Raw genomic sequence first — 19,882 nt, 5'->3', positions numbered from 1 at the left:
CGATAAACGCAAGTTCTTTAGCACAATATTTATTCAGAAAATTTATTCGCATTTGAAATCGTTTTTAGAAACGGCAAAGTGGGTATCTCGTATTTTTTAATAAAAGCTATAATATTCCATTTAAAAGGAAGAAGAGTATGCTTAAATATTTGCTTCCATTTTTGAATTCAGCTCGCATTTATGCAATATGGTATTTTATGTAATATTAGAGATGACATATTTATTAATAGAATTTTTTCTTCTTTTTAAAATCATCGCAATGTTAGAATTTTTTGCATGTATAAAGTATTTGAGGATTTGAAGCATATTCCACTTTCTTTAAGAACTGCGTCATTTGCAAAAATTTCGTTTTGTTAATAATTCAAATTTAGCAAATTTGTTCGAAATATATATAAGGCAATTCATTTAAATCGTACAAGTATGAATGTACAATTGCTCATGCACGGTTGGTTTTCAGAAAATGCCTTAGAATATTTTTCGGAAACTGGTTGATTGCAACCGACATCGTTTAAAGCTTTTTTCAAAATGCTTTTTATATATCTTATCTATCTTTTATGATAATTTTTATTGGATTACAGTAACACTTAAACACAATCACTACAAAAGAGGTAAAAAATTCGTTATTTTGTGAAATTTGCGAAAAAAAAAAAAAAAAAACTGAAACTTTTATATCGAAATTAACAACAACACCAACCATCATCGGCAAGAATATAATGACGACAAACGCATATTTTTTTACTTTATTTGATGTACATTAACCGTAAGCATACAATGAAATAGAATAATTGAAAAATACTGATTCATTAGCAATGTATGGCTAAATGTGTTAGTGAACACGCAAAATTGTTTAAAAAAATGCGTACACTATTGAAGGAAAAATAATATAATATAAATTCTGTAAGGAATGTTACCTTACGCTTTAACTCTTAGTCTATGTCATGCATAATAATAAGCAAACTCTTTGTGCAAAACTTCAAGTGATCCTATATGGAACTTTTAGAGTTATCATGGTTACTGTGACCATAAATAATAATAAAAAAAGGTATCAAAAATCGCATTTAAAATTGTCTGATTAACATTACAGGTACTTTTCCGTTTCGCCGGCGCAAATCTCGCCAAGCAGACTTTATTGGCGACAACATACGGTATACACATAAAAAATATTTAAAAAATATTAGTTCTAAGAATTCTTTTTTTGAAGGTATAAACATTTTAATATCGCTTAAAATTTTGTAAAACGCGAAAAATTTAAGACAATAAATTTGTAAAAAATATTTAAATTTAAGAATTTACTATGTTTTCACGGTTCAACATCCGGATTCGCCGGATCGTATCACGTGACCCCAAGCGATCTCATCTCACGCAAACTACGCTACAAAAATCTAATTCTCTGAATAATTATCTACATTAATTTCAAGTTAAATCTTAATTTGGAACACAAGTTTAAATACAAGAAATATTTCAATTCGTACGAATAGCTTACACAGAAATTATGTAAAACTGCAGTGCTTTACTTCGTTAATGCATTCTCATTAGAATTGATGAATTTAACCCTTGACTTTACCTTTTCTATATTTTCGGTTTCGGGTAAGCGCTCTGATTGCATCATGATTAACTTAACTACCGAAAATGGCCTTAGACATAAAACTGAACTATCTGATAAAAATTCTATGTAATTATATGCTAGTATTGAAAGAAACAATCAATCTGATAAGACAAAGCGGCGACTTGTTTTGGAAAATGAGGCGTAAAAGGTTACCAGCGAGAATATTCCGTTTGGCATCGGTTGTACCATTATTGGCTACTTCATCGCTTGCGCCGGCAAAACGGAAAAGTACCACATTACATGACATATATCGTATACACAACTATGTTACCAAGCGAAAATGTGAAACTGTATAATAAAAATACTTTGCCAGACTCTCCAGACTAACTGGAATCCAGACTGCTTAAAGTTATTTAGTTACCAAATAACATAAAAATGGAGAAAAATTGCATTTTAAATTTTCCTTTTAAACCTTCACTTCTGCTGTTGCAAATAGCAACTCCCGCTATGCCATCTCTCAGAAGAAGTAGCCTATCTCCTTTTCTAATAAACATATCAAGAAAGAAAAAGTTGTTTTAAATAACTAAGATAGTGGCTCTTAAAAATATGAAACAAAAAAAAATGAGATTTTTTGTCAAAATTGACCTTTCGAATGAGGTCTATTTTCATTAAAACATTTATTAAGACAAAGGAAACGGAAAGTGTTCTACAACATTTTAGATCATCTAGCACGATACTGATAGGCTGACGGTTTGTATTACAAACCAACTATACAAATTTAAGTATAGGCGTAAAGTTCTAATCACATAATTATACAATATTAAATGCATTCTTTTAAAGACACATAAAAGACTGCATCGAAAAGTACTTACTCTTCCTTGTCATAGAAAATATTGTTTTTCTTTCTTGCCATATAAACAAAGCATCTGATGTAAATTGTAGAACCATTAGGGTTTTTATTAAAGCAGGAGCCATGAAAAATGAGCAATGCTCTAGCCGGGACTTGAAACTGGACCTCTCGAAAACGCGCTGAGTATGCTACTGTTACACCACGAAGGCCTGCTGAAAGGAGGAAGAAAATACCTTATTATATAACTAATAAAATATTCCTCAATCGATTGTTAATGTTACAAGTAAAACTTCGAGCAGATGGCTGTTATTATACACGTATGTTACTAGGATTTCTGTCTACAAAACGTGAAAAGTCAACAGCGATCTCGCAGGATTCCTCCCATTTGCTAGTTGGACAAGACAAGTGCATACATCTCGAGAGCACGTGCGGGATTTTGCGATACTTTTCTTTAACTAAGTTTCTGGGAACGCAATTACGCTATGCAAGGTTCGACAGGGTGCACCTAAATGCACATTATTAAATTAGTCTAGCCTGTAATTAAAACAGTGCAATTTCATACACTACAATTTTTTTTTTATATCTTCTGTTCAAAATTTCATGCTAACTATGCATCACCTTCTGCATTCATTCATAATTAAAATGAATATTTAAGATCGTTAAGTAATAAATCTGTATACTGCTATTCACTAAATGATTGCGTTTCTTGCTCTGAGACCATATAAAAGTGAAAGTATGGCATAACTCTCATAACAGTCATTAAGCATTAACTTTGTGAGGATCTCAAGTTTTACTAACGTTTATTTTATTTTAAATCTTTACTATCACTTCTTATTTTTCTACTTCCGGCCAGAATTAAAAGCTTTAACTTATTTATGCAAATTTGTCTTGCGAACGCTAAGTACTTAAGTTGTGGCTTTTTGCCAAGCGAGAGAGAGGAAGGAGTGATTAGGAGCGGGCCGCTTGCCATTGTAGTTTTACTCGATTGCCTTAGAAGTTACGCAGTTGCTGTTTGCCTTCAAGGCCAGAGGTTTAATCCTCTTGATAATTTTAAACGTATCGTAGTGTTAACAGTTCTCTGTACTACATACGGCCTTTCTGTTAATATACGGCCAATCTTCAAGTAGACACTTGTTTATTAATCCAAAGTTAGTTCAGTTAGAATTTAGTTAATATTTTTATATTCGTAAGAATATCTGAACGTAAGTTCAGACCACAAGTGGTTGGTCTCTGTATTCCGAAGTCCGGAAATCATTGTAAAGAGAGAAAAATAAAGGGTTTCGTATACCCTTCCTGTGTATCTTGTCTACTTCCCACATTTATTGAACATAGCTTTAGTAAGCTCCCTGTTCCGAGTCAGGTCATTTAAATGTTCCCCAAGCAAGTAAGGAGGAACACTGAACTTGATAACTTATTGCGTGGAATTTCAGACAAGTTATGAGATCAGCTATCATCTGTACTTCAAGCAATCTGAATTTTTGACGGATGTTAATTATTTTGTAAGGTATATATTAATTTTATAACAGTTATTTTAATTTTAAAGATACTTTTTTATCAGTTCTTGTTTCCACTTATAAATCTCTACCAGAATGAGTTTTTAGAATCGCATTGCATGCGTATGAGTTAGAAGTAGTATTTAAGGAAGGTTCAAATTACTTCGTGAGAGAGAGCTAGGAATCCGTAGCGCGCGTTTGTCTGCCGGATAAATCTTCCTTAAAGCTGTTACGCTCGGCCGCACATTACTTGAATTTGATATTCGCTTTCTAGTTTAGATTAAGAGCCGACTAAATTAGATTTGTGATAGCTTCGACTAAGTCTCTTAGTTAGTCATAGTTAATTCTTATTTCATATTTTGATTTCAAGCCCGAGTGGAGGCTTTGTTGTTGTAAGCCCGAAGAAAGGGACCTACCGTTCATCTTATTTAGAGTGAAATAAAGGGTAGTTAACCCTTCTTGAGTCTACGTCTTTTGTTATCTGAACTCAGCGATAAGTCGCTTAACCGTTCACTAGATTCTTCAACATTTTTTTTTTCGTACAAAAAAGTGAAGAACTCCGCAACTTAAATGATTATCAATATTAAAGCTTTCATGTAATTTAATCAAATAAAACCAGAAAAATTACGATAGTAAAATCTTTTAAAATATTTTTTACCTCATAGCACATATAGATAGGTACAGAAAATATTGCAAGACTCGAAGTACACAAGTTCAAAGTTCAGATTTTAGAAGTTCAGAAACTCGAATTCATTGAAGTCATAGTAGATTTATGGAAACGTAATGTTACTTAAAAAAATGTTTTAATACTTAAAAATATGATGTAAATGCCTTAGCATACCGCAAAAGGTAAGGCACAAATCCTAATCCATATACAAACATTTAAAATAATTATTATGTGCATTCAGCACTTATAATGTTACTTAGAAAGCCTGGCGGTCATACGAAATCACTGCTGTTCTAGATATTATAAATTGTAATTAAAATGACTTGTGGAAAGGTGTCTGCTAATTCAAACTGAATTACCCAGGGCAGGCAGTGAGGACGCCCCTTTGCTTACTGCCCCAAGGGGTTTCCCCTTTCTACATGTTTAATTGCTTAAAGTAGAGTGCAATGAAGGAAACCACTGGCGGTATATTTCTTAAGAGCCACCGCTAGCTCAATAAATAAAGGTGATTTAAATAATAAAATGTTAATTCACATGTCAAAGATCCCTTTGTACACAATATTTCTTGTGTCGATCTTTCCATCATTTTTAAACTCGCCTTGCAGAGGACCATACATTATTTTTAATTTTACGTCCGTTCTTTCACGAAATCTTGAACAGGCAACATAAAGATGACCGTGTCCAAATGCAGGCTCAGGTAATAAAATGCCAACACGCTTAAGCGTTTGGACCTGAGACTTATTGATGGTCATAGCAAAGGCAAGTTTTACAGGCAATTGTCAGCGTCTCAATTGAAACGGCAACCCTGTGCCGTGGCAACTTCACCCCATTGGCTAGTACAGTTACGCAAGCAACCAATAAGCTATTGGCGACAAACAGACACTTAAGTCGCATATAATAAAGATATATATTTATTTCATTTTATTTATTTTTCATCGTTGCCGGTTGCATATTTCCGAATTCTATTATATATAGATGTTAAATTTATTTATTAAATGTTAAATGCACGTGCTCTTGTATTTTTAAGTTTTCCGGCTTAGCTTTCTCATAATATTCGTCACGAGCTGCACTGCACGGGGAATAAAACAATTTATAGTTACGCAAGCAACCAATAAACTATTACGCGTACTCAACTAACTTTTACAATTCAAGGAAGTCACTTATTTGGTAACCTCCGTGTGCTTTCTCATAATTGATTAAAGAAAAAAAATCATTAAAAGTATTAGGAATATCTATGTACGTAACTTTGACAATACTTACAGAGATTGCCTGGAGGTAAGCCAGGCTTTACTAAATGAAGAAATACAATGAAACAAACTTTAATTTAAATAGCACATATAATGGTAGTAAAAAAATGGAATACAATCACATTCTATTATAGAAACATCTGTGTCCTTCGTAACTCTGAATAATAAGTTTAGTAGTGTACTATATTTCTATAGCTACACCAATCCTAATTATCATTAGCCCACAACTGCTGCTGATAAGCACATTAAGCTTGCAAATGAGATATCCTTGTTTTCGATTTCAGTGACAGTATAGCTGATTTCTTGTATTTTTCACTCCAAGATACCTCATTGTCTGTTCAGAGTATTAGTTTACTATTTGATGGATAATAACACTTGAGCCATATCGTCTCCATTTCTGCTCATCAACTACCGAAGCATAAAATCAACGAATACTGATAATTTAAACTGGTTAAAATCCCGGCTAATGGTTGGGTAGCATAGGGTATTTTTGGGTTCATCTTATATGTAAGGTGATACGAGTTTGCTTATGATATTAAGGTCTTTCCAAAAACATCCCTTCTTTCAGACATGTAACCTTTGCATGAAATGCAATTTAATCTTACATTCGTGTCTCTTTGAAACTGCGTTGAGTTTAATTTTAATTTAATGATGATGGCAGAAAATAGCAAATTAAAGCATTTTATATTCATGCTCTGCGTGTGTGCAGTTACTCGAGCTTAAATGAAAGCAGCTAATACCTTTTCAACACACAGAACCCTAAATTAATATAGCTGGCGTATTTGTCATTTTCATACGAATTTGTAAATATCCTTCAAAATCTTCAGACACAATGAATAATTGCTTTAGACTCTTTATTAAAATAGAATGGAGAAAGCATAGTGCGTAACGTCTTAGTTTCAATAGTTTGAAAGCAAAATAGAAGAAAGAAAGCATAGTAAAAGTAACTTTTTAGTTTCAATAATTTGAAAGCAACAGAAGACAGGGAACATAATACGTAACGTCTTAGTTTCAAAAATTTAAAACCAAATGTAAGGGAAAGAGAGCATATTAGATAGCTTCTTGGTCTGAATGATTTGCCGAAATAGAGAAAGAGACATCTATACATCTAGAGTCTAAGCCGACATAGAAGAGAGAAAGCATAACAGGTAACTTCTTAGCTTCAATAATTTGAAAAACAAAGCAGAAGAAAGAGAGCATAATACGTAACGTTAGTTTAAAAAATTTAAAAGCAATGTAAGAGAAAGCAAGCATACCAAGTAACTTCTTAGTTTCAATAATTTGAAAAACAAAGCGGAAGAAAGAGAGCATAACACGTAACGTTTCAGCTTCGGTAATTTGAAAGTAAAACGGGAGAAGGATAATGTACTATTATTAAAATTATTAGTTCCAACTATAATTAATGGACAAATATAGAACTAAGTGAGGATAGCTATAACTTCTGAATTCCAATAATTTCAAGGAAATATGTATCTCATTCTCTTCAACAAAAGTAATAATTATTTTCTACTGGTAGATACGTATCTCAAACATATAGAGTCTATGCCAGGAAATTGTGAAATTTATATAAAATATCTTTGCAGCAATTTTGTATTTTCTAGCTTAATTTGTATCATATTTTTGAATCAACAGTTTCGCTTCTTTTAAAGAAATTACAAAAAGATGTAAACTGGGCTCGAGAGTTTTTGCTATAATAAATCCAGAAACTTATACATATAAAGAATTCTCCTTCACATATTTCTTCATCACAAATTTCATAAAACGAATTGATTCTGTAATATTTTACTAACATAAATTCCGGTTATAAACGCGGTCATACTTTGTATTTGAGGAAGAGCATCGGCCTGTGAGTGTGTAGAGGGGGCTTAATGTGGTTCTTGGATTAAAAAGTTTATTTCTTTTGCAGGCCCTGATGTTTTGTTGCGAAGAAAACGTTACTTCAGAAGAAAGCATCTCGAAACAACGAATGACTTGTAGAACAGAAAGCAGAGTTCCTCTTTCTTACGATCAATACAAGCTGAAAACATGCGCGAAATGTTACACATACATGCCCAGATCGTCTTTTAAAGTCCAATTTCAGTAAGTTACATTTTTAATGGTCATTTATTTATTCATAATATTAAAAAAATATTTATTTGCAATAAATTTCTTTTTAAACTCTATTTTTCTGACTGAATTTGAAATAAACTCACTAAATTAAAATTTTGTAAAAGAATCTGATTAGTTTTTGTGAGTTCTGAGCAGTTTCAGAATTTCACACCAAGGTATTCTAAATAAATTGCAGAATAACTTACAGAAATAAATAACTTACAGAAATGTAGTTACAATTTTACGTTTATTATACTGCTGACATTCTAATAGATAATCTCTTTTATCCCCGCCTTTAATCAAAGATTTAGCATTCAGAGAAATAGATGTTCCCTGTTCTGTATTGGCATGCATTCACATTTATTGAAATCTTGCAGTTCACAAGGTTTGGCTTATCCGAAGGCTTAATCTCAGTATTATGGAACGAAATCTCAAAAACAGTTAATCATTATTTGTTTACCTAGTTAAGTTTGATGCTATTGTTCAGTATACAAATGCTTTCCTTTAATTTATTTAGCGTATTTAATATTTTAACTTTATAGTGAAATAAGACATTTTGGTAGCTGTCGTAATTTATATTTGACGATTTTGGTTAGGTTAAGGAATGATCGTCTTATAGTATATTATTTTACGAATAATAGAGTTTATTTCTCGGAAACCATAAGAAGCTTTGGAAATGGTCATCTTGTAACCCCTAGAGAGCGCGTCTCCAAGGTGGCGAATAAGAGAATGCGTCCTTCGAGTGATAGAAGGGAAATGAAATACCTTCCGCTGACCAGCAGGCAGAAGGCCAAACTCTTGAGGCAATGGCAACCATTTTTCCATGAGATGCCATTTTTTGGATCTAGAATGCTTGAGGAAATTTTCTTCCCGGATTGAGCTGTGTTTTATAGTCAAAAGATAGTGGAACTGGCAGAAGTAGTGGATTTCCACGCATGGATCCTTTTGACTTCTCAAAAGACACGACATCAACCACCAACAAACCATATGGTCAGCTTAAAACAATACTGCCACATCAGAAAATCGTATCAATATATTATACCGTATAAGCTACACGTTATTTTACTAAACTTACACGCAGAAACATTAACCAGACAGAAATTAAAACGATCAAATATAAACTGTTCCCCTAAAAGCTTCATGCTGAGTTTAAGAACATATTTAAACGCTATTCGGCCAGATGAGTTCACAGTTCAACAGCCCTGGTCAACAGCCAATTATTATTACGGTAAATATTTAAAATTTCAGGGTGAGTACTTTGGATATTGCTTGAAAATTGGACTATTTGTATATACGAAAAATTATTTTTTAAGTATTTATATTATTTGAAATAAACTTTTACATGTTATTTTTCCTTTTTAAAACTTACTATCTTGGTTTTTTTTTGGTATTTTAACACTTAAATATTTAAATATATTCCTAATTTTTTTCATCACAAAAATGTGACAAATTTTATTTTAACTGTCCCACCAGTGTCTGAGTAGCTAACAGAGCTGATTGCTCGATCTGCTTTGTGTTCGATCCCAGGCGCACGAGCTGACTGCATGTTTGACTTTCGTGGTTTCCTCCATGTGTAGCTAAGAGCCAGTTTCTTTCAGAAAGTCCTCCACGAAAATATCCCTCCTCTTAAACAGAGTATTCTAAAGACTTCGTCATTATCAGATGACCTAACTTAACCTGTTACTGTAACTAATCTTATGATGCTTTAAATCCGCGCGCTGAGCTTTCGTAGAATTTTTAATTTTAGAAATTCCATTTCGTTTCCGTGCGTACAATTTTCTATGTCCTAATAGTAAAACAAATGAATTAACATGCTCAGATACATAAACTAAAATAACTAAAATATCACTTATATTTTTACCATAAAATTGTACTTTGTTAGACCTCGGAAACTAACCAATTCTCTGACAAACAAATCTCATATCAATAAAAGTTATGACTTGGCTTATAGGCAGGGCAAAGGAAATGGGAGCCGCACTGGATCATGTTAATGTAAGTACAATTTTCCATGGAGAGCTTGAGTTTGGCTCTGATGATGCATGAAGTGAAATTCTCATTCACCAAATGTATGGTGTGGAGTAGAAGCTAAACTAGATAATTGATTCATATCTACAGAGTTGGGATGTTTACTCTCCTCGAGTTGGATGATAAATATCTGGACTTGGTCAAGCAATTCATTAATAAAGCAAGTCTGATGCTGTGGAAAGTGCCCACAATCTCATTAACAGGAGAAACTTGAAGCGCATAAATTGAGCTTTCTGAACTGGCTGCAGAGGTTGAATAGGGCCAGAATGCATAACTGGGAAATGAGAAATGGGGCTTACAAATCGCTGTTCTTAAAGTATCTACATAAGTAATATAGCACTGATGGAAAAATGGTAAAAATAAGAGTGCTCCCCCCTTTTACTTCCTTGTACGAAGTAAAAAAAATACTGTAATTGCGAAAAGTTTCAGGCATCATATTTCAACAAAAATATCCATTTTGACCGCTATCGAATGCAATTTAACGAAGTTTTTGCGGGGTATCTGTACGTACGGATAGAATAAAAGATTCTTTCCCCCAAAAAATATTTAAAATGAAATTTAAACTAATTTAAAATGAATTCTGAAGAGAATTTTTCGTGGCGTCTGTTCATACATACGAGGGCAATCTCAAAAAAAAGGTCTCCTATATTTTTTGATATACAAAGAACCGTTTATTTTCTATAATTGCTACATCACTTTAAAGTTTGAAGAATGCTTTATTTTTCAACATAATCGCCATTTCGGTCGATGCATTTTTGTAGACGCTGTGGCAGTTTTACAGTGCCCATGTCATACCAGCTTGCCGCCATGCTCTTCAGGAAGTGTTGAGGAACTTCAGGAGCATCCAGATGATCCTCCGATCTTTACGCATTTTACGAACTCAACAATCGCGAAACTCAAAGAATACGAACTCAACAATCGTGTCTCGTCGGCAATTGACGGCCTCCCGCTCTTTTCTTCGTCATGAATTTCAGTACGACCGGCTGTAAACTCTCTACACCACTTGCGAAAGCTTTTGACATCCATGCACGACTGTCCATACACTTCCGTCAATAGGCGGTGAATTTACACTGGTTTAACGCCTTTTGCGTTCAAAATCGAATAACTGCGCGCACTTCGCACTTGGCGGTAACGTTTATCGGGAGCTCCATTTCGAATAGCTGCCAAGCCAAGACTGAGCATCCGAGTGAAGTGCCTGCGTGTTTATGTGGTAGCGGAGAAGGCACCACTCACAACAGTGTTGCCAACAACCGTATTAAAACTTTCTCTACGTCCTCAAAAAATAGGAGACTTTTTTTTTGGAATTGCCCTCGTACGTATGTTCATACGTACATATGTACGTATCTCGCATAACTCAAAAACGAGTAACCTCAGAACGTCAGAACATATTGGGATCGATGTTATGTGCTGTTTGATTCGGTGTTGGATATCTTCGAAATTAAAGGCAATTATTAACGGCTCAATTTAATTAATTTAAAAGTTTAATGGTGTAAGGAACAGAGTTTGGACTCTCTCGAAGCTTTTTGGAAAAAACTAGACTTTCAATTTCGAACTATTCTGATATTATGTTGAGCATCTACATTAAGCTTTGCTCACCAGACACCCAGCCTTTATCAATAGAAGAGAGGTGTGTTTCAGGAAAGCAATGTTAGACCAATTAAGGCAATAGTGATCGAATAAAATATCCAAGATTTTAATTGCGTAATCCCTCTTTACCCAGCAAATTCACGGATGTAGCCTCATCACAACGCCACTTTTTAAAATCTGCAGCATTTACTCGAACACAAAAGATTTAATGCTCGTTATTACGTCCATCAGGCAATCTCTCAGTTTTTTTAATCGGAGCTTGAGATTTACTTAAACGATACGATTAGGAAGATGTGAGAAAAATGGGAAATGTTTGCACAAAACAGTGGATCTATCATTGTCCAACGAAACGCTTTGTAACAAATGTTTTCCTAAATCCATTTAAAAAACCGTCATTACTTTCCTTATAATTTCATAACTATTGACTTAAATATGCGTCACTTTCTTTTGCGTCCATATCACTTTACACATAAAAGGATATTTTCACCAAATTGTTATCAAGAGGTGCAAGCTGAAACAAGGCCAGTACCCATGCATCTATCTAGGCATATTATAAGTATCACCGGGCCTTACACATCTTGCACCCCGGATAGAATTCCGAGGGGGAACACTAGGGAGAGCTGTTAGAAGGTGTGAAACACCCTTTACCCTACTCTCAACCTCTAGAAAAGATTTCAGCGCGCTGTGTATTTTGAGTGCAACCTTACTGCACACAATCTTATATGAACGTCTATTTCTTCTCCATTTAAGCTGGGGCTTTTTGGTACGTCAGTTCGGGACAAGGTATCAACATGCACTATTTCTAAAGCCGGGATGTAGCGAAAGGAAAATATACATGGCAAAACAATTCAGAATGTTGGCACCAAATGTTATCTCCATGTATTATTTAAAAAAATATATAATGACTATTAAAAATGTAGGGCAATCTTTAAAACTCTACCTAAAACTCTAAAAGATATGTTGTTTATAAATACTGTGTGATTCTGTTTTTGAATTTTGTGTAGCAAAGAAAGTGTTTAGTAAACAAAGTTGAAAAAATAAAAAGTTAAAAGAAAAAAATTGGATGAGTCTTCTCACAAAGAAAAACTGAACATTAATTTGATAAACTGAGAAAAGACTTAAAACTGTTCGGGAAATTTTAAACATGCCTTTATAAGGTATTTCTCCCGCCTTCCTAGCGTGGCTTCATGGTATAGTGGTTCTGCACGCTGGCGCGGTATTCCAGAGGTCCGTGGTTCGATTCCTGGTGAAGGCGGTGCTAATTTTTTATCTTGCCTGCTTCCAAAAAAAATACCTACACCCTATTAAAGTTTTCTGATTTTGCTGTGGAACGTTATAAGGGTTTGTGATTTTTATATGGCGTAGGTGATAAAAATTATACATTATTAAGTTAGAAATGAAATAAAATATGTTTTGTGTGTCATATTGTTAAGAATATTGAACACTGATATGACGAAATGAGTTAAAAAGACAAAAAAAAATGTGTTAGCAAGAATGAGTCGAGGCGGAGACTGTACTAAGTGTAAGCATATAAAATACTGACAAAACCTCTAGTGCGACGTTAAAACTTGAATAATTTCCTATTTTCTTTCTTTTCTATTTTTATGTATTTCCTTGCTTTATTTATTGTTCGGTGCCCTTTACTATTTCACTGAGTAACCAAGAACGAAAACTGAAAAAAAAGGAGTAAGGGATTAGCAGAAATATACAAAACTAAATTCATAAATTCCTTTTCTCAAAGACATGGCTTATGGAAGTTAAAATATTAAGAACATTCACCCATGTGGCAATTTTATTATATATGCATTCTGTCATCTATTTCCTTAATAATGTTTTGCGAAGCAAGAAGCAAAATTTCAATTAAAGCTGAAATATTTTATGCAACGAATGTTATTTTATTATGTTCTTAAAATAAATTTAATATGAATTTAATGAAATGTTTTCTTCTGCACATTTCGCTGAGATTATAAATAATGCATATTTTCAATATTAAATAATTTTACAGGTTTATCTTCCTACAACATTTACATTTGCTGCGTTTACACTTGTAAAGAAAATATTAATGTTAAGATTAGGACCAAAAATATTCCAGTGATCTGGAATAACATGGGAGTGGAATGAAATAAAAGATGGATTTATTTTGGAGACATATTTTCAGCTATTCAAACATACTGCAATTTATTACGGAATATAAGTTGCATTTGTTTGAAAAACCTTATGATAGAACGAAATTTTTTTTTTCAGATTTCTAATTTAAGATCTTTGTATCAAATAAAAACATTGCTATGCGTGGGATTAATTCCTGATAAAAGAAATTTGAAATAAATGTAATGGCCTGAAGCCTACTTCAAAATATGTAAAAGCATTTTCAGCATTTTCTTTGTCTAAAATATTAAATCACATAAACAATCTTTCCTTTAGAAGCAATTTTAATGTATGCAGTTAATGTCAAATCTCTTACATTTACTTTTGTGTAAAACGGAATCGTTGGGAAAAAAGAAAAAGAAAAAAAAAAAAACTCATGCTTGTAATTATTTTGAAAAACGAAAAAAAAAAAAAAAATCTAATAATTAATTTGATACTCTCAATTTTCTATTGTAATTTTAATGAGCTTATAAGGCATTTTCTCCCTCCTTCCAAGATGTCTTCGTAGTGTAATACTAGCATATTTGGAGCGTATTCGTGAGGCCCAGGTTCGAGTCCCAGCGAGGGTATTGCTCATTTTTCATGTATCATGCTTCATAATAACCTAATGCCTCTACAAGCTATATACTATGTAATTTATTTATAAAAAGAAATATAATCGAGGAAAATATACTTCTGAGTGTGTAAGGTATTTCTACCGACTTCTTAGAATGCTCTCGAGGTGTAATGGCCAGCACACTCGGCGCATATTCGAGAGGTCCAAGGTTCGAGTCTCTGCGACGGCATTGCACATTTTTCATGTCTCCTGCTTCGAAATAACCTGATGTCTCTACAAATGTCGCTCGGCTGCGCAGTAGCTAGCTCGTCGCTTAGCAGCACCACAGGTCTGGGTTCGATCCCTGGCCTGGGCAAGGTTAACTGAGCAAAGTCGTACTGTCTCTTGTATGGTGCTCCAGGTTCTAGCCAGCGACAAGCATAATATTGCACTTCTTGCAACGATGAATTCCGTGGGTTTCTGCTGATGTTACTCTCAGACAAGTTAGATAAGTCTGACAGATACTTCTAGAGTGCCAGGATTTTAATTCTCGTTTTCTTTGTTAAACTACTGATATTATAATTTTCTGCATCACGCCATTTTTAACTTCAGCCTTCTTTAGACGTGGTTGATATCCAGCTATTCAGAGCTTACTTTCGAATGTATGGTCCTATTCATCTCTGAATATTTTTCTATGCATGTATGATAAGTACATACTTTATATTACTGGATACAGACTTTTATGGTAAAAGAATGATACACATGGTATACATGCACAAACACTCTGTGTGTACATGCCAGACTAATGAAAGGAACCATTCAAGAAGCGCCTGGAAACAGTAGATCATTTAGCAAGATATATCGGAAAGTTTCAAATACACTATATGTCTCATTGTTTTTGACATTGCCATATTATTTTTGACTGTTCTTTACTGCTACATGCAGTTAATTTAGTTATTGAGTATTGTTGAAAGTTATAGGTGAATATGGGTTGCTAAACGGGAAAGGATTGAGCATGGGTTACGAACACAAATTCCAAGAGTGACTTAAAGATTAATTTAAGGTACATTCCAAACAGTAGTACACAGAATATTTTCATGCATTGTTGCGTGTGTACAACAGACTAAACGTATAATGGTACAACAGACTGTACGGATACTGGATATTGCTTATTGTATAGACCAGACGTCGGGAGCCTTTTTTTGGTTGCGGATTAAAATCAATCAAAATATGTGTGTTATGAAGAGATTTCTAGTAAGTGATGTTTTCATTTTAAAAAGTACTTTTTTTTTGGTGAATAATAAAATTAATTTTTTTGAGAAAATAATTGCAAACTGTACTTTCAGCCTATACATCCTTTAAAGATAAAAATGTTTATACTTTAAACACAAAAATAAAAATTTAAATTATCTTTATATATATAAGCGGCTTAAGTGTGTGTCGCCGATAGTTTATTGTTGCCACTTGGAAAAATAAGCGCGGAAATTAAAGTTTTCGCAGTTTTTAATTAATATCTCGGCCGATTAAAGTAGTACGAAGATGAGAATGGTATCGATGGATCAGAAGAATTTTTTGAAATCCGAGGATATGCGTCTCGAATTTCAACTCTGCGCCATTCCGTAGATATTCAAGAAAAAAGAAATTGGCACGTAGCTAAATCCCTCTAATAAGAAAAACCCAAGAATGAAAGTGGAAAATGTAGGGAAAACTTAGTTTTTAATAATTATCTCGGCTAATTAAAGTCCCACGAAGACGTAAATGGTCAAAATGGCGTGCCACGGACCTGCGGAATCCAACAGTGTGCTTCGCTAAGCCCGGGAGCCAGCCGTTTCGGAGGAGAGGATGTTACTTCACCATATGCGGCGTAAGTGTCTGTTTATCGCCGATAGTTTATTCGTTGCTTGGGTAACTGTACTAGCCAATGGAGTGAAGTTGCCACGGCACAGGGTTGCAGTTTCAATTGAGACGTAGACAATTTCCTGCAAAACTTGCCTTTGTTATGACCATCAATAAGTCTCAGAGCCAAACGCTTAAGCGCGATGGCATTTTTTTACCTGAACCTGCATTTGGACATGGTCAACTTTATGTTGCCTCTTCAAGAGTTCGTGAAAGAACGGACGTAAAATTGATGGTCTTCTTCAAGGCGAGCTTAAAAATGATGGAAAGATCGACACAAGAAATGTTGTGTACAAAGAGATCTTTAGCATGTGAATTAACATTTTATTATTTAAATCACCTTTATTGATTGAGCTAGCAGTGGCTCTTAAGAAATGTACCGCCAGTGGTTTCCTTCATTGCACTCTACTTTAAGCAATTAAGCAAATAGAAGGGGAAAACACCTTAAGGCAGTAAGCAAAGGGGCGTTCTCGCCGCCTGCCCTGGGTAATTAATTCAGTTTGAATTAGTAGAAACCTTTCCACAAATCATTTTAATTACAATTTAGAATATCTAGAACAGCGGTCATTTCGCATGACCGCCAGGTTTTCTAGTTATAGAAATAAACATAGCTGAATGAACAGAATTTTTCTCTACAATATCAATGGTTTCCTTGATGGTGAATTTGTGAAGTTAATTTAGTCGAATCTGTTTGTTTTCAGACGAATTACATGCGTCTGAATTCTCGATCATTAAGCTACTCCTATTCCTGTTTAAAATAAACTTCCTGCATGAAAATATTTGCTCGGATTTATAAATTGAACCGAATGTAGAGAAAAGGGCAAAACCATTTTTTTTTCAGAAATTAAAACTTCGTAGGAAGTAGCAGTCTTTCTAGTTTCTTTTAATTCTATACTGAGATAAAATTTGTCATCCTGTACTTTATTTCAATAAAGTGGAAATTCGGTTTTGGTCAATAAAATCCATTTTATTAATAATTTTTACTTAAACATGGAACTCTTCCATCTTAATAAAAACTACAAGTACAAATTTCATATTAGATCTTTAGAACATCTTCTCATGCTGCCATTCTGAAAAAGCATAATTATTTTTATTTTATTCATAATTCACGATCTTTTTTTCTGAGGTTGCCATTCCGGAAAGGCACAATTCTTTTCCTTTTATATTTAATTCACAATCTTCACAGAAGTGATACCCAGCACGTTGATTTCATGAAATGATCATTTTTATTTATTTATTTATTTATTTATTTATTTATTTATTTTTTGTTTCTACATCTTTCCGCCGTCTCTTGAATGTATCCGTCCATAAAACCGTACTTTTAATCATTTCAAAATCATCACTTCTAAACTAAAATTGTCTAGCCATTTCTAGACTAAAATTGTCCTCTTTAAGATATTGAAAATACTGCAGATTTAGAACATGTTCTTTTATTGCAGCGGGCCTTATTATAAAAGTAAACATTTCACTGTGCTTCTTAAAAATTTGAAATCGATTTTAAAATTCACTTTTAACATTTAAAATCCAACTTTGGAACATATTAAGATTGTTGTCATCGATATTTTCGTTTTTATGCTGTTTTTTTAAAAAGGGAAAGAAACAAATTTTTTTTTTATTTTTTTTTTTATGTCTGTTTCAAGAAATATTAACTTCGAAGAAAACCTCTTCCACTCCTCGTACATTTTCGAAATCGTGTGGTTATTTCATTGGAGTCATAGTTTGAAACCATTAATAATGGTTTATTAAATGCGTTTAAAAAAAGTCTCAAAAATCGCTGTTTATCATTTAGCCTGAAATCATGTTCGCCGATATCGAAAAGAAATATTTTTATGGAAACAAAATACTATACAACTATATTAAAAAATTTGCCTCGACTTGACCATCGTATTTCCGAATATAATGGTAGACCTCCATATTACGTTTCAATTTCCGACAAAAAGAGCTTTGAATTTCCTGTGTGTTACTACCGATCGTGCTACTATCATGTTTACCCATCTTTAGAACCTTTTCCATTACATCTTTAATGTTTTGCGTAAATGCATTTACAAATGAGTTTTCTTCATATATGATAAAAATGAAACCGTAAAACTGTCATTCATAGAAGCAAGACCGCAAAATTCTTATCTGATTTTGAACGATTTATTGACGACTATCTAATAAAAATTTCAAACCCACGCATACTGTTTGCATCACCAATTTCAACGACTGCAGTGCTAATTACATCACTAGAAAAATCATAAATCATTTTTGATTTATAAATCATTTTTGACATATTTATCAATATTTTTGACCGTATCTTCAATGAGACTCGGAATTATTCTATCTGACAAAAGCACTTCTTTAATTACCTAAACAATTAGCCCAAAAGAGCGTTAACTCTGAAGGCCTTTTAGTCTCGAAACGGGATTTTGCGTTGAATCATTTTAAAAGGATGAATCACTTTTCAAGTTGTTGCCACCAAATATTATCGCCCTGTATTATTTTAAAAGAAATTAAATAAAGGAGAATGTGCATAAATGTACGTATGCTTCTCGCATTGTGAAAAAACCACGGTAGCTAGAGCCATTAAATTCTGAATAACGTAATCCTCCACCCGAACATGGGAACCTGAAAGCCCACATTTTTAATTTCGAATTTGTTTTATTAGCCTTTGCCATTTTGTAAAATTTTAACGAATTTTTTATTAACAAACTCAACGATTTCAAAGCGAGCAATGACAACACTGTACAGGAAAAAAATTATCTCCAGCGCGCCCTAGATATGCTCGGTTGGTAGATATGCGCCCTAGGTATGCCCTAGATATGCTTGATTCATTAAAGTTCTGGTGACCTTGCCGACCAAGGATCGTATCAACTGCACAGAGACAGTCCAGAGATATGCAAGAGGTATGTGTCCTGGCATTATCTTGTGGGAAAATGGCCTCAGGATGGCGTGCCATGAAGGGTAATGCAACCGGCCGCAGGATGGTGTCAACATATCGCTCAGCTGTTGAAGATGTATGGATGATAACTAAAGATAACCTGCTGTCATACGAAATAGCGCCCCACACCATCACACCAGGGGTTATGGCTGTATGCCTTTGCCTTTGTAAAACAAAGGCTGATTGGGACCACTGGCCGCGTCCTCTCCAGAGACGAATACGGTGCTCATCTGCTTCATTAAATGCATCTGTGAGCGAAACCCCGCCTCAGACAAAAGCCGTGAGATGATGGACGGTAATAAGGGAGGTATAGACGTGGCTGTACTGCGTTGAACAGGTCGACAATGATAGAGTTGGGGCGGTTCGGGCCTGGCGAACAATAATCCTATCTTTGCCTCGCATTTGTGCTCTTTGGCTTTCCAGAGCCTTCATTTCGTCGACAATTCCCTTGTAGAAACCATTGCTGACAACATCTTTGCACAGCAGTGTCTGTACGCTGCAGGTGGCGGCCTATTGCACGGTATGACCACCCAGCTTCACGCAACCTTACAATGCACCACGTTCGAAGTCGTTCAGTAGTCTGTAAGGTCTTCGATATCGTCGTATTGGCATCTTTTGTTGCTTCTTTACGGAATTGCAATGGCAGCAACAGCAAAATATACATTTTCCCTCTCTGTTTATTGGTTTTATTCTTTGCGAATTGCGCAGTAGAAATGTACGCTATGATCGTAATTCCTGTTCATTTGCCTTGAAACGTTGATCATTTGCATGTTCGATCAAGATGTTTGTACATACCAAATTTCGTCCCGATGTCCTTCTTAGTGCTTCGATTTTTTTGCAAAAGAGTTTAGATATTTAGTGCGAAGTTATACTGATACTAATA

The 19,882-nt window shown here is 34.1% G+C and overlaps 1 protein-coding gene across 3 annotated transcripts in view; it reads left to right on the top strand.

Annotated features, from left to right (window-relative positions):
- The window catches only part of LOC118193720 (calcitonin gene-related peptide type 1 receptor-like), a 666,801-nt gene that overhangs the window by 340,412 nt on the left and 306,507 nt on the right, over nucleotides 1-19,882 (top strand). For all 3 annotated transcript variants that reach the window (XM_085825063.1, XM_085825062.1, XM_085825064.1), the window contains exon 4: nucleotides 7,710-7,882. In XM_085825063.1, coding sequence (XP_085681189.1) covers nucleotides 7,710-7,882 — 173 coding nt within the window. The remainder of the gene's footprint in view (nucleotides 1-7,709; nucleotides 7,883-19,882) is intronic.

The sequence above is a fragment of the Stegodyphus dumicola genome, chromosome 10 (assembly GCF_044657685.1).
Source record: "Stegodyphus dumicola isolate Sdum_Otavi_A_Nest chromosome 10, ASM4465768v1".
NCBI lineage: Eukaryota > Metazoa > Arthropoda > Arachnida > Araneae > Eresidae > Stegodyphus > Stegodyphus dumicola.
Note: the sequence above shows the minus strand (reverse complement) of the source record. Positions and strands in the feature narration are given on the sequence as shown.